General features: G+C 38.6%; 3 protein-coding genes across 5 annotated transcripts; all 3 read right to left on the bottom strand.

The window, feature by feature from the left end:
• Window positions 1-2881: 2881 nt before the first annotated feature.
• On the bottom strand, window positions 2882-6105 carry hsd17b1 (hydroxysteroid (17-beta) dehydrogenase 1; the record flags this gene model as incomplete). The annotated part of the gene is made up of 6 exons (XM_081361723.1): window positions 2882-3257; window positions 4000-4180; window positions 4305-4398; window positions 5333-5512; window positions 5694-5855; window positions 6009-6105. 6 exons carry the CDS (start codon window positions 6103-6105, stop codon window positions 3090-3092), a joined length of 882 nt encoding a protein of 293 aa, XP_081217849.1. The 3' UTR covers window positions 2882-3089.
• Window positions 6106-6965: 860 nt separating this feature from the next.
• Window positions 6966-10489, bottom strand: LOC308701240 (heat shock 70 kDa protein). 2 transcript variants are annotated; one of them, XM_081383437.1, is made up of 2 exons: window positions 10312-10489; window positions 6966-9818 (listed from the first exon to the last, which is right to left on the bottom strand). In XM_081383437.1, exon 2 carries the CDS (start codon window positions 9789-9791, stop codon window positions 7860-7862), a length of 1932 nt encoding a protein of 643 aa, XP_081239563.1. In that variant the 5' UTR covers window positions 9792-9818; window positions 10312-10489; the 3' UTR covers window positions 6966-7859. The 2 variants fall into 2 exon arrangements, with proteins under 2 accessions (XP_081239563.1, XP_081239564.1); XM_081383438.1 differs by having other exon boundaries at window positions 6966-9814; window positions 10312-10433.
• Window positions 10490-12500: 2011 nt separating this feature from the next.
• LOC308703617 (heat shock 70 kDa protein) lies at window positions 12501-15490 on the bottom strand. 2 transcript variants are annotated; one of them, XM_081387278.1, is made up of 2 exons: window positions 15338-15490; window positions 12501-14841 (listed from the first exon to the last, which is right to left on the bottom strand). In XM_081387278.1, exon 2 carries the CDS (start codon window positions 14812-14814, stop codon window positions 12883-12885), a length of 1932 nt encoding a protein of 643 aa, XP_081243404.1. In that variant the 5' UTR covers window positions 14815-14841; window positions 15338-15490; the 3' UTR covers window positions 12501-12882. The 2 variants fall into 2 exon arrangements, with proteins under 2 accessions (XP_081243404.1, XP_081243405.1); XM_081387279.1 differs by having other exon boundaries at window positions 12501-14837.
• Between the last annotated feature and the right edge of the window lie 887 nt (window positions 15491-16377).

Raw genomic sequence — 16377 nt, 5'->3', positions numbered from 1 at the left:
ACTATTCCCACATGCACCGCAATGGCTTATCCTTGCATTAAGTGGCTTAAGTTGGTTATGTGACTGTCCCACCAAAACCGTTCTCTCGTGTTAGATCTAATCCCATTCAGAGTCCCTGATCAGAGTCCCTAAGGAAGATCGGATATAGTTAGGATACTGTGGCATGCAAATTTGTACATCAGTGTGTGCATGTTACTGCACCGTATCAATGAACACACATATATATATATATATATATATATATATATATATATATATATACAGTGCTATGCATAAGTTTAGACACCCATGCTAAAGTTGACTAAAAAGAGGAATAAAAAATCATCTTTTGGAAATTTAACTTAATGCCTTAATTAAAAAAATTAGGAAAAATCCAACCTTTAAGGACACCAATTTTCTTTGTGAATGAATAATGCATCATAAATAAATAAATGTTCTTCCTTAAAATACAGGGTGCATAAGTTTGGACACCCCTATGTTAAATTCCCATAGAGGCAGGCAGATTTTTATTTTTAAAGGCCAGTTACTTCATGGATCCAGGATACTATGCATCCTGATAAAGTTCCCTTGGCCTTTGGAATTAAAATAGCCCCACATCATCACATAGCCTTCACCATACCTAGAGATTGGCATGGTTTTATTTCAGTTAGCCTAATAGCTGGTTTGATTTGCATTGAGAGATGATCTTATGGAAAGTACTCCATGCCAATCTCTAGGTATGGTGAAGGCTATGTGATGATGTGGGGCTATTTTAATTCCAACTTTATCAGGATGCATAATATCCTGGATCCATGAAGTAACTGGCCTTTAAAAATAAAAATCTGCCTGCCTCTATGGGAATTTAACATGGGGTGTCCAAACTTACGCACCCTGTATTTTAAGGAAGAACATTTATTTATTTACGATACATTATTCATTCACAAAGAAAATTGGTGTCCTTAAAGGTTGGATTTTTCCTAATTTTTTTAATTAAGGCATTAAGTTCAATTTCCAAAAGATGATTTTTTTATTCCTCTTTTTAGTCAACTTTAGCATGGGTGTCTAAACTTATGCATAGCACTGTGTATATATATATATATATATATATATATATATATATATATATATATATATATATATATATATATATATATATATATACATCTAATATATATATATATATATATATATATATATATATATATATATATATATATATTCTACAGATTAAAAAATGAGAATAGGTGTAAGGCTTCTGTGAGCCTGTGATATGTTGGGCATCAGTGACGTCCAGGGCTGGACTGGTAATCTGGCATACCGGGCAAATGCCCGGTGGGCCGACGTGCTTTTGGGCCGATACATCTCATACTTTTTTTTTTTTTTTTTTTTTTGGACGGCCCATAAAACTCGTACATCGGCGGCCCATTCGTTTTGTTTTGTTAAATTGACAGCGCTGGGTTAGTGCCGGTGTAATGCATTGGTCAAAAAAAAGGTAAGCGTTAGTTTTTTTTTTCCACTGACAGACCGGCCCATGAAACGCGTAGATCAGCGGCCCATTGGTTGTTATCTTGATTGACACTGGGCTGGCCCAATCACATCATTAAACACCTCCCCCTCTGGGCTCTGAGCGAGCGTGCAGTGTCAAGTGTGTATCTGTCAAAATAGTCTGAGAGATGGAGAGGAAACGCAAGGAATGTGCAGAGAAATAGCGTGAAAAATAGATACAGGCCCTTCAAGCAGACGCTGTAAAATGTGTCAAGATATATATGTTTTCTGCAGCAGCAGGACCTTCATCAGCTCCAGTGGCTGATGATGAGGATAGTGAGGAGGATCAGGAGAGAGAGATGAGAAAGTGTAACGTAGAGTCCGCGGTAAGCAGAACTACTTTCAAAACACTTTGGCTATGAGTGTAGGAACCCATAACCCAGTTACAGATTATTTCCACATCTGCATAGTTGACAATTACAGCAATTTACTAGAAGTTTAATGAGACACGTTTGTATCCATGTTTTCCGCCAAAATAAAAGCTCGATGCAGTTTCCGTCAAAATAAAAGATCATGTGCTTATCTCTTTCAAGTTTAGAAATTAGTACAAAACTAATTATGAAAGTTTTCTTTATTTTTCGGTGCATTATTTTTTACAATATATAGGCTACTATCATGAGATTAATATTATAACTATTATTATGTAGTAGTGTAATATAGACAGACACTGTTATTAAAAGAGGTTTGATTTGTTTTCTTTGTTATACTTGCACACTGAATATGGGTTGGAGCTTTTAATTTTGAACCCTCAAACTGCACCAGATTGATGAATTTAACATTAAAATGCAAAAAAAATTCTTAGGGGGACCATGCCCCCAAACCCCCCTAGAGGTCCACCCACCACAGTTTTACCAAAATTCCTTTGAGAAACACTGTCAATGCAGCTTATAGCTTGTTTTTTGGATTCATCACTGTGGAGTATAGTTCGACTGTATTAATAAATTACAATTTTGTACTTATTTCATCTGTTAACTCTCACTGGTTTATACTCACTCATTACATGGCATTAGCGGTTTTAATGAACAGGAGTTAAACAAAAACATATTCAAAGGCGTGCAAAGATGGGTGGTGTTTATGATCATATGTAGTGGGCCAGTCTGGGCCAAAATGCCAGGGCCGATTTTCTGTCCCAGTCCAGCCCTGGTGACGTCTGAATGTGACGATCAAGATAAGAGTCCTTGAATGATACGCTCACATTATAGAGAAAAATATTGACCTTGCACAGACTCGCTGTTCTCTGATTCTAGTAAACAAAAAATGTGAAACACTCACAGATTTAGGTGAGAGGAACAGACAGCGCTGAACTCTGTACAGAATTTCAACTCAAGGGCTGGGGCACAGAGAAGAACACAGACTAGTAGACAAAATACCCAAAGCTTTTATTTTCACTGGCTCTGTTGTACAAATCAGTTATTCAGAGTATGTTAGTGATTCGAGCATAAAGTGCCAGCAGAAACACTTCAGTTTCAGTTGAATGCTTAATATATCAAAACTTTTACATTGTAAATGTACTGTTTTTCATAGTTGAGGGCTTTATAAAAAGAATCGTACAGGACGTATTAGCATCATATCTTTGGATCTGTATCGGGTGCAGAGAAGATGAGTTTGCTCATCGCCCGGATGTACTGAGAGCCATCCATGGAGGTGAGTTTCAGGCTGCTCATGGGGAGTAGGGCTCTGTTAGTGTAATATCTGAGGAATGGAGTCGGTGCTTCAATTGCCTCCAGATATACCTAAATGTAGAATTAAGAGCAGGATGGAATATGTTAAAATGGTCACGACAATATATTTGGTATATAGAATATCTTATAAAACAATGGGTAAATAGCTAATATATAGGAAAAAATGGGGGAAGATGCTCCCCAATTCGCATTTACTTTTAAATTGTAACATATAGCCTGTACAGATTGATGATGCATCAGCCAGTGTATATATATATATATATATATATATACACACACACACACAAATGTTGATATTCAGATTTATACATTTCATTAGCAAAAAAATATGATATTCAACATAATACATTGTCACAGATCACTATTTTCCAGACACAATATTAGATCAATTAACCTCAAAACAGACTAAATCTGTTATGTTGATAAGATAAAATAATAATTACATGTGCAATTGTTAAATGCACTAAGCGCTATATAAATGTAACAAATTATTATTATTATTATTGTAAAAAGGGCCTCATAGGATTTCAGTATATTTACTTTACTATAATACTTTAAGATTAATATTATTATTGAATTTTTCTTCGTATTGCTAGGCCAACTGCTTGTACATTACTTATAGACCCTTTTTTTTTTCTAAGTTAAAGCTTTAAAATAATATTCAGGTAAGATTATAAAATAATTTAAACTCAAATCTATATTTATTTTAGCTCTGTCGGGTTTTGACTGTCTAAATCAGACACAGTCCTTCACTCAGAGGTTGACGGCTTGCTGCCAGTGCTGAATGTAGCACCTGTATGATGTCATCAGTATCCTGAGCCTCATTCTGGAACACAGACTGGCAGTGCTGCAGGTACTGATCGTACAGGCTGCGTGTGTGTGCGTCAACCTCCAGCGCCTCATCGCTGGCCTCAGTCCTCTTCAGGTTCATCAGGAAGTCTGTGTTGACTGGTCCACATTCAATCAGGCTCACACTGCAGCATGGGAGATGGACTTAGCAAATTGTATGGGTGCCTAAGCTAATTTATCTGAAGAACATTTAATAGGCAAAAAGGTTCTGTTTGGTTATAGAAGCACATTGTATAGTTATGCACTCACTGAATATTGAAGTGCTGGAGTAGAATAGCCAGGCTCTCACAAGCGCCCTCTACTGCAAATTTGCTAGCACAGTAGACCTCATTGAATGGTAAACCTGAGTTTCAGACAGAGAACATAAACGGTTATGTAAGGGTTAATGCCCGACGAGATGTCCATTATCAGGTATTAATGGACGACGGTTGCCTCCGCCGAAGTCCATTAATACCTGACAATGGACACCTCGAAGGGCATTAACCCGCTTATACCATGGTCACTTGCCAAATAACACATTTTTAAAACATTAGTTTATATTTTAATTAGTTTTACAATCGAAATCTAAAGTTACAAACAATAACTTGGTTTCCTTGGTTACGCCTGACGGTTTATTTAGGTGTAGCCTACATTATCACTTTTTAACGGACATCCTGCAGCCAATCAGAATCGAGTATTCACCCAGACCATGGTATAATTATTTATTTAACCCCATTGGCAAATTCTAGGGTTTTAATTCTTGTTGCAAGCAAAACAAATCTTGCGGGATTCAAGCTTAAAACAAGAAAAAAGCATTTTGCCGATGATGTAAGAAAAATAAACACTCCCAAGAGAGATTCTCTGAAAATGATTTTACACAGTTTCGCTTCTTAGGAGGACGTTGCCTCCTTTGGCATGCTCAGTTGGGGTTTAAAATACAAATTTTCAGTTATATTATCAACTGCACTGACACTGTCAGATGTGAACAAAATCTGAACTGAATTGAGCTGATAATGACTCGTCTCCTGTAGAGCTGCTTTATATCTGAACTTGTTTCATAATTTATGAAGTCTCCAACATTATCAACACTGTGTCAAAGCAGCTTCACAGTAATACACTGGAAAATAACAATCTGTATTATACAAAGTGCTGTATAAATGAACATGACAACTTGTCATTTTTCAGAAATGGAAAAACAAGAGAAATTCTGGTTAAGAAAATCAGTTTTGCAATGAATCGCTTTGCTTCGCTGCATGTTTTTGAAAAATCTCACTTTCTCTATCTCCATCCCCACTCACCCTGTAGTCCTCCCATGCTGCCTGTCACAAGGATTCGTCCATGTCTCTTTCTCTTCATGTCCGGTAGGAAGGTCTGTATGGTGCGAAGCGTGCCCAGCAGATTGACGTCCAGGATTCCACGTATAGTGTCCAGCGAGTGAGCTTCCAGAGGGCCCATCAGACCCACACCTGCATTACAAACTAACACAAAGATATTAGGAGGGAATCAATGAAATCATTTATCCCAACGCCATTTGGTTAAAACATGGGGTTTATATAATATAAACCATGTAAGCACAGTGAAGTTCATGTGGACTTTTAACCTTAATCTTTATACACACCTTTTCCCTTTGAAAGGGCATAATGTCTTACGTTCTCTTACCCAGTATGTCAATTCTACCCTCTGCAACATTTCTTTTGGCATCAAGTATAGACTGCTGATCTGTCACATCCATCTGTAGTATGGCCATAGTGTCTTTATGCAGTCCTCTCACACTCTCCAACAGCCGTTGCTTCTTGTCCAGGTTCCGCATGGTAGCATAAACTAAACAACATCAATAATCACTCGTACTTGTTTTAAACAATGATTGTAACTATAAAGCTCTCTTTCCACTAACGCTAGTAATTTTAGACATACATGTCAGTATAAACTAATGCACCACAGAAATGCATTGGTTTATGTTACATGATCAGTTACCTTTGTAGACTTTTGACGGATTTGATGCGAGATGCACAGCAAGGCTGAGCCCGATCCCTGAAGAGCATCCAGTAATGAGAACAACTTTCTGCTCCATTTGTGCAATAGAACATCAGTCCGCAACACCAGAGACGAGCGCTGCATTTGAAGTGGTCTGTCTAACTGCTTTGTCTCTGATTTAAATGTTTTAGCTTTCTCCGCTATCACAAGGCCAGCTTGGTGTAAACATTCTGGTTTCACACTCTTTTTTTATTTTTTTTGCTCAGCAGGTGCAACTTCGAATTGACACATACCGTACATGTCACCAGCTGTGGTAAATATTAAATAACATGAAGAAAAGAAATATTCAGTAAATAACTTTTTTTTTTGAGAATGTTACATTTATTATGGGGGATGGGGTGGGATCAATCATTTATAGATCTTATATATTTTCAATCATACGTTCGATGTTTTATCCCTTTTATGTAAGAATTATGATAACCTCAGTCAGGATTTTTTTTGCATGAAAAACTAGATTTCAGAGATCTCTACAGCCTGTCCAAGTACAACTGTGGAAACCCAACTCAGATGCTCCCTCCAGTGTATCAGAGTATGTCAATTTACCCTTATTAGCTGATCATTCTGATTATGTGAAGATTATGTATCAAGATGACACATTCACTCTGAGAAAACCGCGATCAGGTGTTTTCAATCGCATTACGGGTAACGCATTACAAGTAACATGCACAACGCTATCAGATTTTTGAAATGATCTGATTTTTAATAGATTTGTAATGGTAGCTAAATCAATATTTGTATTTATTCAAATACATTTTTCATAAAGGAACATTTTCTTGGTGATTTTGACTGCTGGTAATTTCTCTTTTATCTGTCTTCAGCTATGTAAAAAGGATTTTTCGAAGTTGTAAATAAAATGATTATTGGAGTACGTTTTGCAAGAAAAAAATATTTTCAGATTTTCACAATTCATTTATTGTGTTACTTGCTGTTTCTCTAATACATTTTCAAATTTGCTAGCAATCTCTGAGTGAAAATTGTTTTACACTTTTTTTAAACTGTGTTGATCATCTGTGTGTGTCTGGCTGTTGCATGATGTCATACTTGTCTGTGAAAATACTCACTAGTCCCTCTTAAGATAGGAACATTTCATAAAGTTTATTTTTCTACTCTGACTTTAGAGTAACATTTCATTAACATGGTTTGTCTTGCAGTCTGTAGTTTATGGTGAGATTGATACATTTTTTACCTTCATCTAACACCTCAAAAAGACCCGATTTTTTTTAAACATAATATATCATTTCTTTTTTCACTTATTCATTATATCTTTACAATACATTACAACTCTAACCAGGAACACAAAACACCATGTTCAGTAAACTTGTTTGAAATCTGTTTAGGAACAGCGGCACCTTAAAAAGAATGAACAGTCAAACTGAGTAAAGGCAACAGAACAAAATAACGCAGCTGAACTTGTATTAACAAATTAAAAAAGTGCATCATGTTTTATATTATCATTTCATATGGTTGCAAGTGTGTTTGCGAAAAAGAGAGCACTTTACACATTTTAACTACTATAACTGAAAAAAGAAACCACATGACTAGACCTTCTGAATGAGAAAACATTTCATATTTAATTAAAAAAAACTTGAACAATGTTCATTGTCCATAAAAGATAATCATGCCTGTATTATTTACATCGTAACAGTATATACAAATTGAGTACATAAAATACAGTGGTTTATGGTTAATAAATAACAAAACAGGACTATTAGAGCAGCAATGTAATTTAAAAAATCCTTGCTCAAAGTTTAAGTGAGTTCTAACTGACACATGACATATTAGTCCATAACTTTAATCCACCTCTTCAATAGTTGGTCCCTGGGAAGCGGCCCCTGATCCGCCACGTGCCTGAGCCCCACAGCCTCCAGCTGGCATCCCTCCCTGATAAAGCTTAGTGATGATTGGGTTGCAGACTTTCTCCAGCTCCTTCAGCTGATGTTCATACTCCTCCTTATCGGCCAGCTGGTTGTTCTCTAGCCAGCTGATGGTGGCGTTGCATTTCTCAATAACTTTCTTCTTGTCATCCTCGCTGATCTTGCCTTTCAGGTTCTCATCTTCCACACTGCTCTTCATGTTGAAGGCGTAAGACTCCAGGGAGTTTTTGGCAGCAATCTTCTCTCTTTGCTGATCATCTTCAGCTTTGTACTTGTCTGCGTCCTGCACCATTCTCTCAATCTCCTCTTTGCTCAGTCTGCCCTTGTCATTGGTGATGGTGATCTTGTTCTCTTTTCCACTGCTTTTGTCCACCGCTGACACATTTAGGATTCCGTTGGCGTCAATGTCAAAGGTCACTTCAATCTGCGGGACTCCACGTGGTGCAGGTGGAATTCCTGCGAGCTCAAATTTACCCAGCAGGTTGTTGTCTTTTGTCATGGCCCTCTCTCCCTCATACACCTGGATCAGGACACCGGGCTGGTTGTCTGAGTAGGTGGTGAAGGTCTGGGTCTGTTTGGTGGGGATGGTGGTGTTGCGTTTGATGAGGGCCGTCATGACTCCACCCGCAGTCTCGATGCCCAAAGATAGTGGCGCAACATCCAGCAGAAGCAGGTCCTGGACATTTCCAGATGTGTCACCCATGAGGATGGCGGCTTGCACCGCTGCACCATAAGCCACTGCCTCATCTGGGTTGATGCTCTTGTTCAAGTCCCTGCCGTTGAAGAAATCCTGCAGAAGCTTCTGGATCTTTGGGATTCTAGTCGATCCACCAACCAGAACGACATCATGGATCTGAGACTTGTCCATCTTGGCGTCTCTCAGGGCTTTCTCCACAGGCTCAAGTGTTCCCCTGAAGAGGTCTGAGCACATCTCTTCAAAGCGTGCTCTGGTGATGGACGTGTAGAAGTCGATGCCCTCGTACAGGGAGTCGATCTCAATGCTGGCCTGAGAGCTGGAGGAGAGGGTTCTCTTGGCTCGCTCGCACGCTGTTCGCAGCCTCCTCAGTGCCCTCTTGTTCTGACTGATGTCCTTCTTGTGCTTCCTCTTGAATTCTTCTACAAAGTGATTCACCATGCGGTTGTCAAAGTCCTCGCCACCCAGATGAGTGTCTCCGGCTGTGGCCTTCACCTCAAAGATGCCATCTTCAATGGTCAGGATGGACACGTCAAAGGTGCCTCCACCCAGGTCAAAGATCAGGACGTTGCGTTCTGCTCCTTTGCCTTTGTCAAGGCCGTAGGCGATGGCTGCAGCCGTGGGCTCGTTGATGATTCTGAGGACATTGAGCCCAGCGATCACTCCAGCGTCTTTAGTGGCTTGCCTCTGCGAGTCATTGAAATAGGCAGGAACTGTGATAACTGCATTTGTCACCCTCTGCCCCAGATAAGCTTCAGCAATCTCCTTCATCTTCACCAGGACCATAGAGGAAATTTCTTCAGGATTGAATGTCTTGTTTTCTCCTTTGTATTCGACTTGAACCTTTGGCTTTCCGCTATCACTGACGACTTGGAAGGACCAGTGCTTCATGTCAGACTGCACTACTGGGTCATCAAACTTCCTGCCAATCAGCCTCTTGGCATCAAACACGGTGTTGTTGGGGTTCATGGCCACCTGGTTTTTAGCTGCATCTCCAATGAGCCTCTCTGTGTCAGTGAAGGCAACATAGCTGGGTGTTGTTCTGTTCCCCTGGTCGTTGGCAATGATCTCCACTTTTCCATGCTGAAACACCCCCACACAGGAGTAGGTGGTGCCCAGGTCAATTCCAATGGCTACTCCTTTTGCTGATGACATGTTTGGTTTCTTTTAATGTCTACCTGTCTTCAACAAGCAAAAGAAATGGGAAAATTACCATGTAAAACTGCTCAATTTTAACCATGAAATGAATTTTATGCAGTTAATATATTATTGCAGTTAAACAATAATTGTCTCTTTATCATTTTTATTTTTGTGTTCTTTGTTCACTCTAATGATTTGAAAAATGAGAGGACCATATTATTATTATTATTATCATTATTAATGTATAATATGACTAAATATAATACATAATATAATAATATAATATAATACATAGTCAAATATAATTATTTGTTAAAAACGTAAATAAATTCTTAAGTAGGCTATTAAATCATTAGGTGGCTCTTCATCACATATTTTGTTGACATTAATCATGAAACAGATGAGTATAGAATAAAACATTATTCACTGCAAGCATTTCATGTCTGATATAAAGCTAGTTGTAAATGTACAAGTTCATGTCGTAAGTATATAAACTCAATAGAAAAAGAACAGTGGAAGTTTAAATTAATGTTACCTTTTATGATTTAGATATTTTGTGGCAGGCGTATTGTGGCTCGTTGTCTAGAAGATGGCACACTTCGCTGTCTCGCTCTTTCCAATGTATTCCGAACTATCCCGAAGTTTATAACGACGCACTGCCACAGTCCTATTTTATATTCTCTTACATAGCCCTGTTGAAGTTTCTCGAAAGCACCAGCGAGTTCGACCAATCAAAAACCAGCACAGGCGGAATGGCTCCACCCACTACGCTGCGTCATCGTATAGTCCTGCTCTAGCTATTTCTGGAGATTTCTGTGATATTGTTGGGACCATATATGAAAAGTCATAACATTGTATTGATTTCGTAAACGCTAAACAGCTTACTGGCTGCAGTCACAGCAGAAACACACATGCCTGATGCTTACATAATTACCCTAATCAGTGCTCATGATAATTCATCAGCAGTTGTTACAATGACGGTCGAACTTGTTACTTATGACTAAAACTAATAGCTTCAGTAGCATTATTGAAGGAATATTTTGGATTCAATACAAGTTAAGTTCAATTGAAAGCATTTGTGGCATAATGTTGATTGCCACAAAAATCTCCACTTTCCCCTCCTTTTCTTAAAACAACAACAACTCTGGGTTACAGTGAGTCACAAAGAAAGTGAATGAGGCCTATCCATGTTCAAATATTTTCCAATAGTATCACCACAAGACATTATAGTATGATTTTAGTGTGAAAAATTGCTTGCTAACCTTTTCTGTGTAAAGTTATAATTAATTTTACAACAAAGTTGTAAACAAAAAGCCTGAAACCCTAAAAACTGTATAAATTATTATTTTAAACATTTTACAGCTCAATTAATACACAAGTGTTAACAGATGAACTAATGTAAGTTATTTTCTAAAATTATAAGCTTCACATTTCTGCTTTTAAATCCTTCACAAATTCCTATATTAAAATCCTTAATTTGCTTCCATTGTAAGTGCAGTGGAGTTTAAATAATTGAAACATTTGATTGTAATAATCAACATTATGCCACAAATGTTGTAAACTGAACTTAACTTGTTTTAAATATTTCTTTAACTGCTACACTTTTAAAAATAAAAGTTCTTTATTGGAATCTGTGGTTCCATGAAGACCCTTTAAAATCACTAAAAACTTTCCATTACCCAAAAGGTTCTTTATAGTGGAAAAGTCTTTTAAGATTATTAAAAATCATCATCACACTAAAAAAAAACAAATGGTTCTCTCAAGAACTGTTCACTGGAAGGTTCTTTGAATCCTAAATGGTTCTTTGGGATCACTTTTTTTTTAAAGAGTGTATTTATGCATCATGAAACATTTTTTCTTTAAAAAAGAGAAACAACTTCACACATTAGTGTTTTCTCAGAATATGTGTCAATTAATAAGTCATAGGTAAAAACGCTCATATACATGTTTGCAGTCACGTGGCCATGGTGAACAGTGGCACCTGTGGTGCTTGTCTTGTTTTAATGTTGAGGATGTATTGACCGTCAAAATAACTTCACACATCTGACACTGAATCACTGAAATAGGATATGAGCAGTAAAGTAAGGGTCACCTCATGTACTTTTGTGCATCTTTGCAATGTGTGCTACAATTTGACATTCAATATCATTTTAGTAACTCCAGATGGTGTTACACTCTTGATGAAATGCATAATTCCATTAAACATCTTAAGTATGTGTCTGTGTGAGGGATTGTTCCATGAAGAAGTCAGTTAATTTGTATTGGAAGGGTGTTTGGATGAGGCAGGGATCAGTCTCTAAAGTCGAGGAAGATAATGTCATAGTCTCTTTTTGACTGTGCTCATGCCTGGGTTCAAAGCCTTCCAGGAAATACGGCAGAGGGATTTGTGTTTGTGTTTTACAGTCAGGACATACTGACCCCTGCTGCTTATGTCAGTAACTACAGCATTAATGTGTAGAAAGATTTTAGCCCAAAGTCATTAGTGAATCTGCACCTTCAACTCTGGTTATAATCTCAGTGCCTTTTGTGTTATTATGTCAGTGTTTATGGCCTGTAGTCATTTTTGATAGATATTTATTTGATATATGCAATGTGACAAGTCCATAATACATGGATACTGCCTGACTCTTGTCTGAGAATGCCATCTACTGGTTTATTAATTTCAAGAAATATAAGGTCACTGTTTAGATTTAAAGTACTTAAAAAACAACTACAACACTTTTTGAAATAAATATCAAACATTTTATTTACATAGTTTTACCACAACATTTATCAACAAGTAACTGTAAGAAAACACGAATGAAAAATAATGTAAAAACATCTCTTAGAAATTTCAAGCTTATTTTTTAAGTCAAAACATATTGACTAAATGTCAAGTTGCAGATCACTTTTTTTTTTGGTAGCAAAATGTTTTCAAGGGCAGATGGAGTGAAGTAATACTGTACAGTGATATGATGGTTTACAAATAATTTTTGGACTGAAGAAAGGTGTGAGCATTAGGGGGGTAAAAAAGGAATTATAAAGTAATAAGACCTGAAAACAAAATGGAAGAACCAAAGAGAAAAGATTTATATCAGTCCCTGCAGCATTCAGTTCATGAGGTGTTTTAATCCACCTCTTCAATAGTTGGTCCCTGGGAAGCGGCCCCTGATCCGCCACGTGCCTGAGCCCCACAGCCTCCAGCTGGCATCCCTCCCTGATAAAGCTTAGTGATGATTGGGTTGCAGACTTTCTCCAGCTCCTTCAGCTGATGTTCATACTCCTCCTTATCGGCCAGCTGGTTGTTCTCTAGCCAGCTGATGGTGGCGTTGCATTTCTCAATAACTTTCTTCTTGTCATCCTCGCTGATCTTGCCTTTCAGGTTCTCATCTTCCACACTGCTCTTCATGTTGAAGGCGTAAGACTCCAGGGAGTTTTTGGCAGCAATCTTCTCTCTTTGCTGATCATCTTCAGCTTTGTACTTGTCTGCGTCCTGCACCATTCTCTCAATCTCCTCTTTGCTCAGTCTGCCCTTGTCATTGGTGATGGTGATCTTGTTCTCTTTTCCACTGCTTTTGTCCACCGCTGACACATTTAGGATTCCGTTGGCGTCAATGTCAAAGGTCACTTCAATCTGCGGGACTCCACGTGGTGCAGGTGGAATTCCTGCGAGCTCAAATTTACCCAGCAGGTTGTTGTCTTTTGTCATGGCCCTCTCTCCCTCATACACCTGGATCAGGACACCGGGCTGGTTGTCTGAGTAGGTGGTGAAGGTCTGGGTCTGTTTGGTGGGGATGGTGGTGTTGCGTTTGATGAGGGCCGTCATGACTCCACCCGCAGTCTCGATGCCCAAAGATAGTGGCGCAACATCCAGCAGAAGCAGGTCCTGGACATTTCCAGATGTGTCACCCATGAGGATGGCGGCTTGCACCGCTGCACCATAAGCCACTGCCTCATCTGGGTTGATGCTCTTGTTCAAGTCCCTGCCGTTGAAGAAATCCTGCAGAAGCTTCTGGATCTTTGGGATTCTAGTCGACCCACCAACCAGAACGACATCATGGATCTGAGACTTGTCCATCTTGGCGTCTCTCAGGGCTTTCTCCACAGGCTCAAGTGTTCCCCTGAAGAGGTCTGAGCACATCTCTTCAAAGCGTGCTCTGGTGATGGACGTGTAGAAGTCGATGCCCTCGTAGAGGGAGTCGATCTCAATGCTGGCCTGAGAGCTGGAGGAGAGGGTTCTCTTGGCTCGCTCGCACGCTGTTCGCAGCCTCCTCAGTGCCCTCTTGTTCTGACTGATGTCCTTCTTGTGCTTCCTCTTGAATTCTTCTACAAAGTGATTCACCATGCGGTTGTCAAAGTCCTCGCCACCCAGATGAGTGTCTCCGGCTGTGGCCTTCACCTCAAAGATGCCATCTTCAATGGTCAGGATGGACACGTCAAAGGTGCCTCCACCCAGGTCAAAGATCAGGACGTTGCGTTCTGCTCCTTTGCCTTTGTCAAGGCCGTAGGCGATGGCTGCAGCCGTGGGCTCGTTGATGATTCTGAGGACATTGAGCCCAGCGATCACTCCAGCGTCTTTAGTGGCTTGCCTCTGCGAGTCATTGAAATAGGCAGGAACTGTGATAACTGCATTTGTCACCCTCTGCCCCAGATAAGCTTCAGCAATCTCCTTCATCTTCACCAGGACCATAGAGGAAATTTCTTCAGGATTGAATGTCTTGTTTTCTCCTTTGTATTCGACTTGAACCTTTGGCTTTCCGCTATCACTGACGACTTGGAAGGACCAGTGCTTCATGTCAGACTGCACTACTGGGTCATCAAACTTCCTGCCAATCAGCCTCTTGGCATCAAACACGGTGTTGTTGGGGTTCATGGCCACCTGGTTTTTAGCTGCATCTCCAATGAGCCTCTCTGTGTCAGTGAAGGCAACATAGCTGGGTGTTGTTCTGTTCCCCTGGTCGTTGGCGATGATCTCCACTTTTCCATGCTGAAACACCCCCACACAGGAGTAGGTGGTGCCCAGGTCAATTCCAATGGCTACTCCTTTTGCTGATGACATGTTTGGTTTCTTTTAATGTCTACCTGTCTTCAACAAGCAAAAGAAATGGGAAAATTACCATGTAAAACTGCTCAATTTTAACCATGAAATTAATTTTATGCAGTTAATATATTATTGCAGTTAAACAATAATTGTCTCTTTATAATTTTTATTTTTGTGTTCATTGTTCACTCTAATGATTTGAAAAATGAGAGGACCATATTATTATTATTATCATTATTAATGTATAATAGGACTAAATATAATACATAATATAATAATATAATATAATACATAGTCAAATATAATTATTTGTTAAAAACGTAAATAAATTCTTAAGTAGGCTATTAAATCATTAGGTGGCTCTTCATCACATATTTTGTTGACATTAATCATGAAACAGATGAGTATAGAATAAAACATTATTCACTGCAAGCATTTCATGTCTGATATAAAGCTAGTTGTAAATGTACAAGTTCATGTCGTAAGTATATAAACTCAATAGAAAAAGAACAGTGGAAGTTTAAATTAATGTTCCACTTACCTTTTATGATTTAGATATTTTGTGGCAGGCGTATTGTGGCTCGTTGTCTAGAAGATGGCACACTTCGCTGTCTCGCTCTTTCCAATGTATTCCGAACTATCCCGAAGTTTATAACGACGCACTGCCACAGTCCTATTTTATATTCTCTTACATAGCCCTGTTGAAGTTTCTCGAAAGCACCAGCGAGTTCGACCAATCAAAAACCAGCACAGGCGGAATGGCTCCACCCACTACGCTGCGTCATCGTATAGTCCTGCTCTAGCTATTTCTGGAGATTTCTGTGATATTGTTGGGACCATATATGAAAAGTCATAACATTGTATTGATCTCGTAAACGCTAAACAGTTTTAACTGTTTATACTTAAATCCTTACGGAAATGCAGTAATGTACAAATAACATGCTTTGATAATAGGCTATTTTGAAGCTTATTTTGTTTCAATTATGTTCGAATGCCATTTAATTTTTTTACGTTTTGTAATATAAAGATTGTAATTAGAAATAACCAATAATGTTATCTGTGTGAATTAAAATCGATGTTTAATTAAACTGTCCGAATAATCAAATAACTTACAATGAAACAAAAAGTCTCACAGGAGATACTTCTGGAATGTAATAAATAGTTTGCCAAGACATGTGTCTGTTGGCAAACTATTTATTATATTCCAGAAGTATTTTTGTGGGAAATGTTCCTTTTTTTCTTCTTTTTTTTACCGTAGGTTTTACATTTCTGTATGACTGCGGGGATGATTCTGGAACATTGGTGACTTTGTGGCACGTTTAGTCATTCTGCTCTATTGTCAACAGAGGTCACTGTTTAAGTGCATTCAGGGCGTTATTTGTTTTTCTCCCATTTCACCCATTATTCTTTCTCAGATGTTGAGCAATTGTGGCACACAAGTGGCTTAGCTAGCTGTGAATTTATTGAAAACGCATAGTTCATCTAAAGCTACTAAATTAACTTATGTAGGCTATGGACTGTGAAATGCATCGGTGGCCAAAATAAAACCTAGCTGGGTGGATGTTACTGTTAATGACAATT

This window comes from Scardinius erythrophthalmus, assembly GCF_964197995.2.
Source record: "Scardinius erythrophthalmus genome assembly, chromosome: 1".
NCBI lineage: Eukaryota > Metazoa > Chordata > Actinopteri > Cypriniformes > Leuciscidae > Scardinius > Scardinius erythrophthalmus.
Note: the sequence above shows the minus strand (reverse complement) of the source record. Positions and strands in the feature narration are given on the sequence as shown.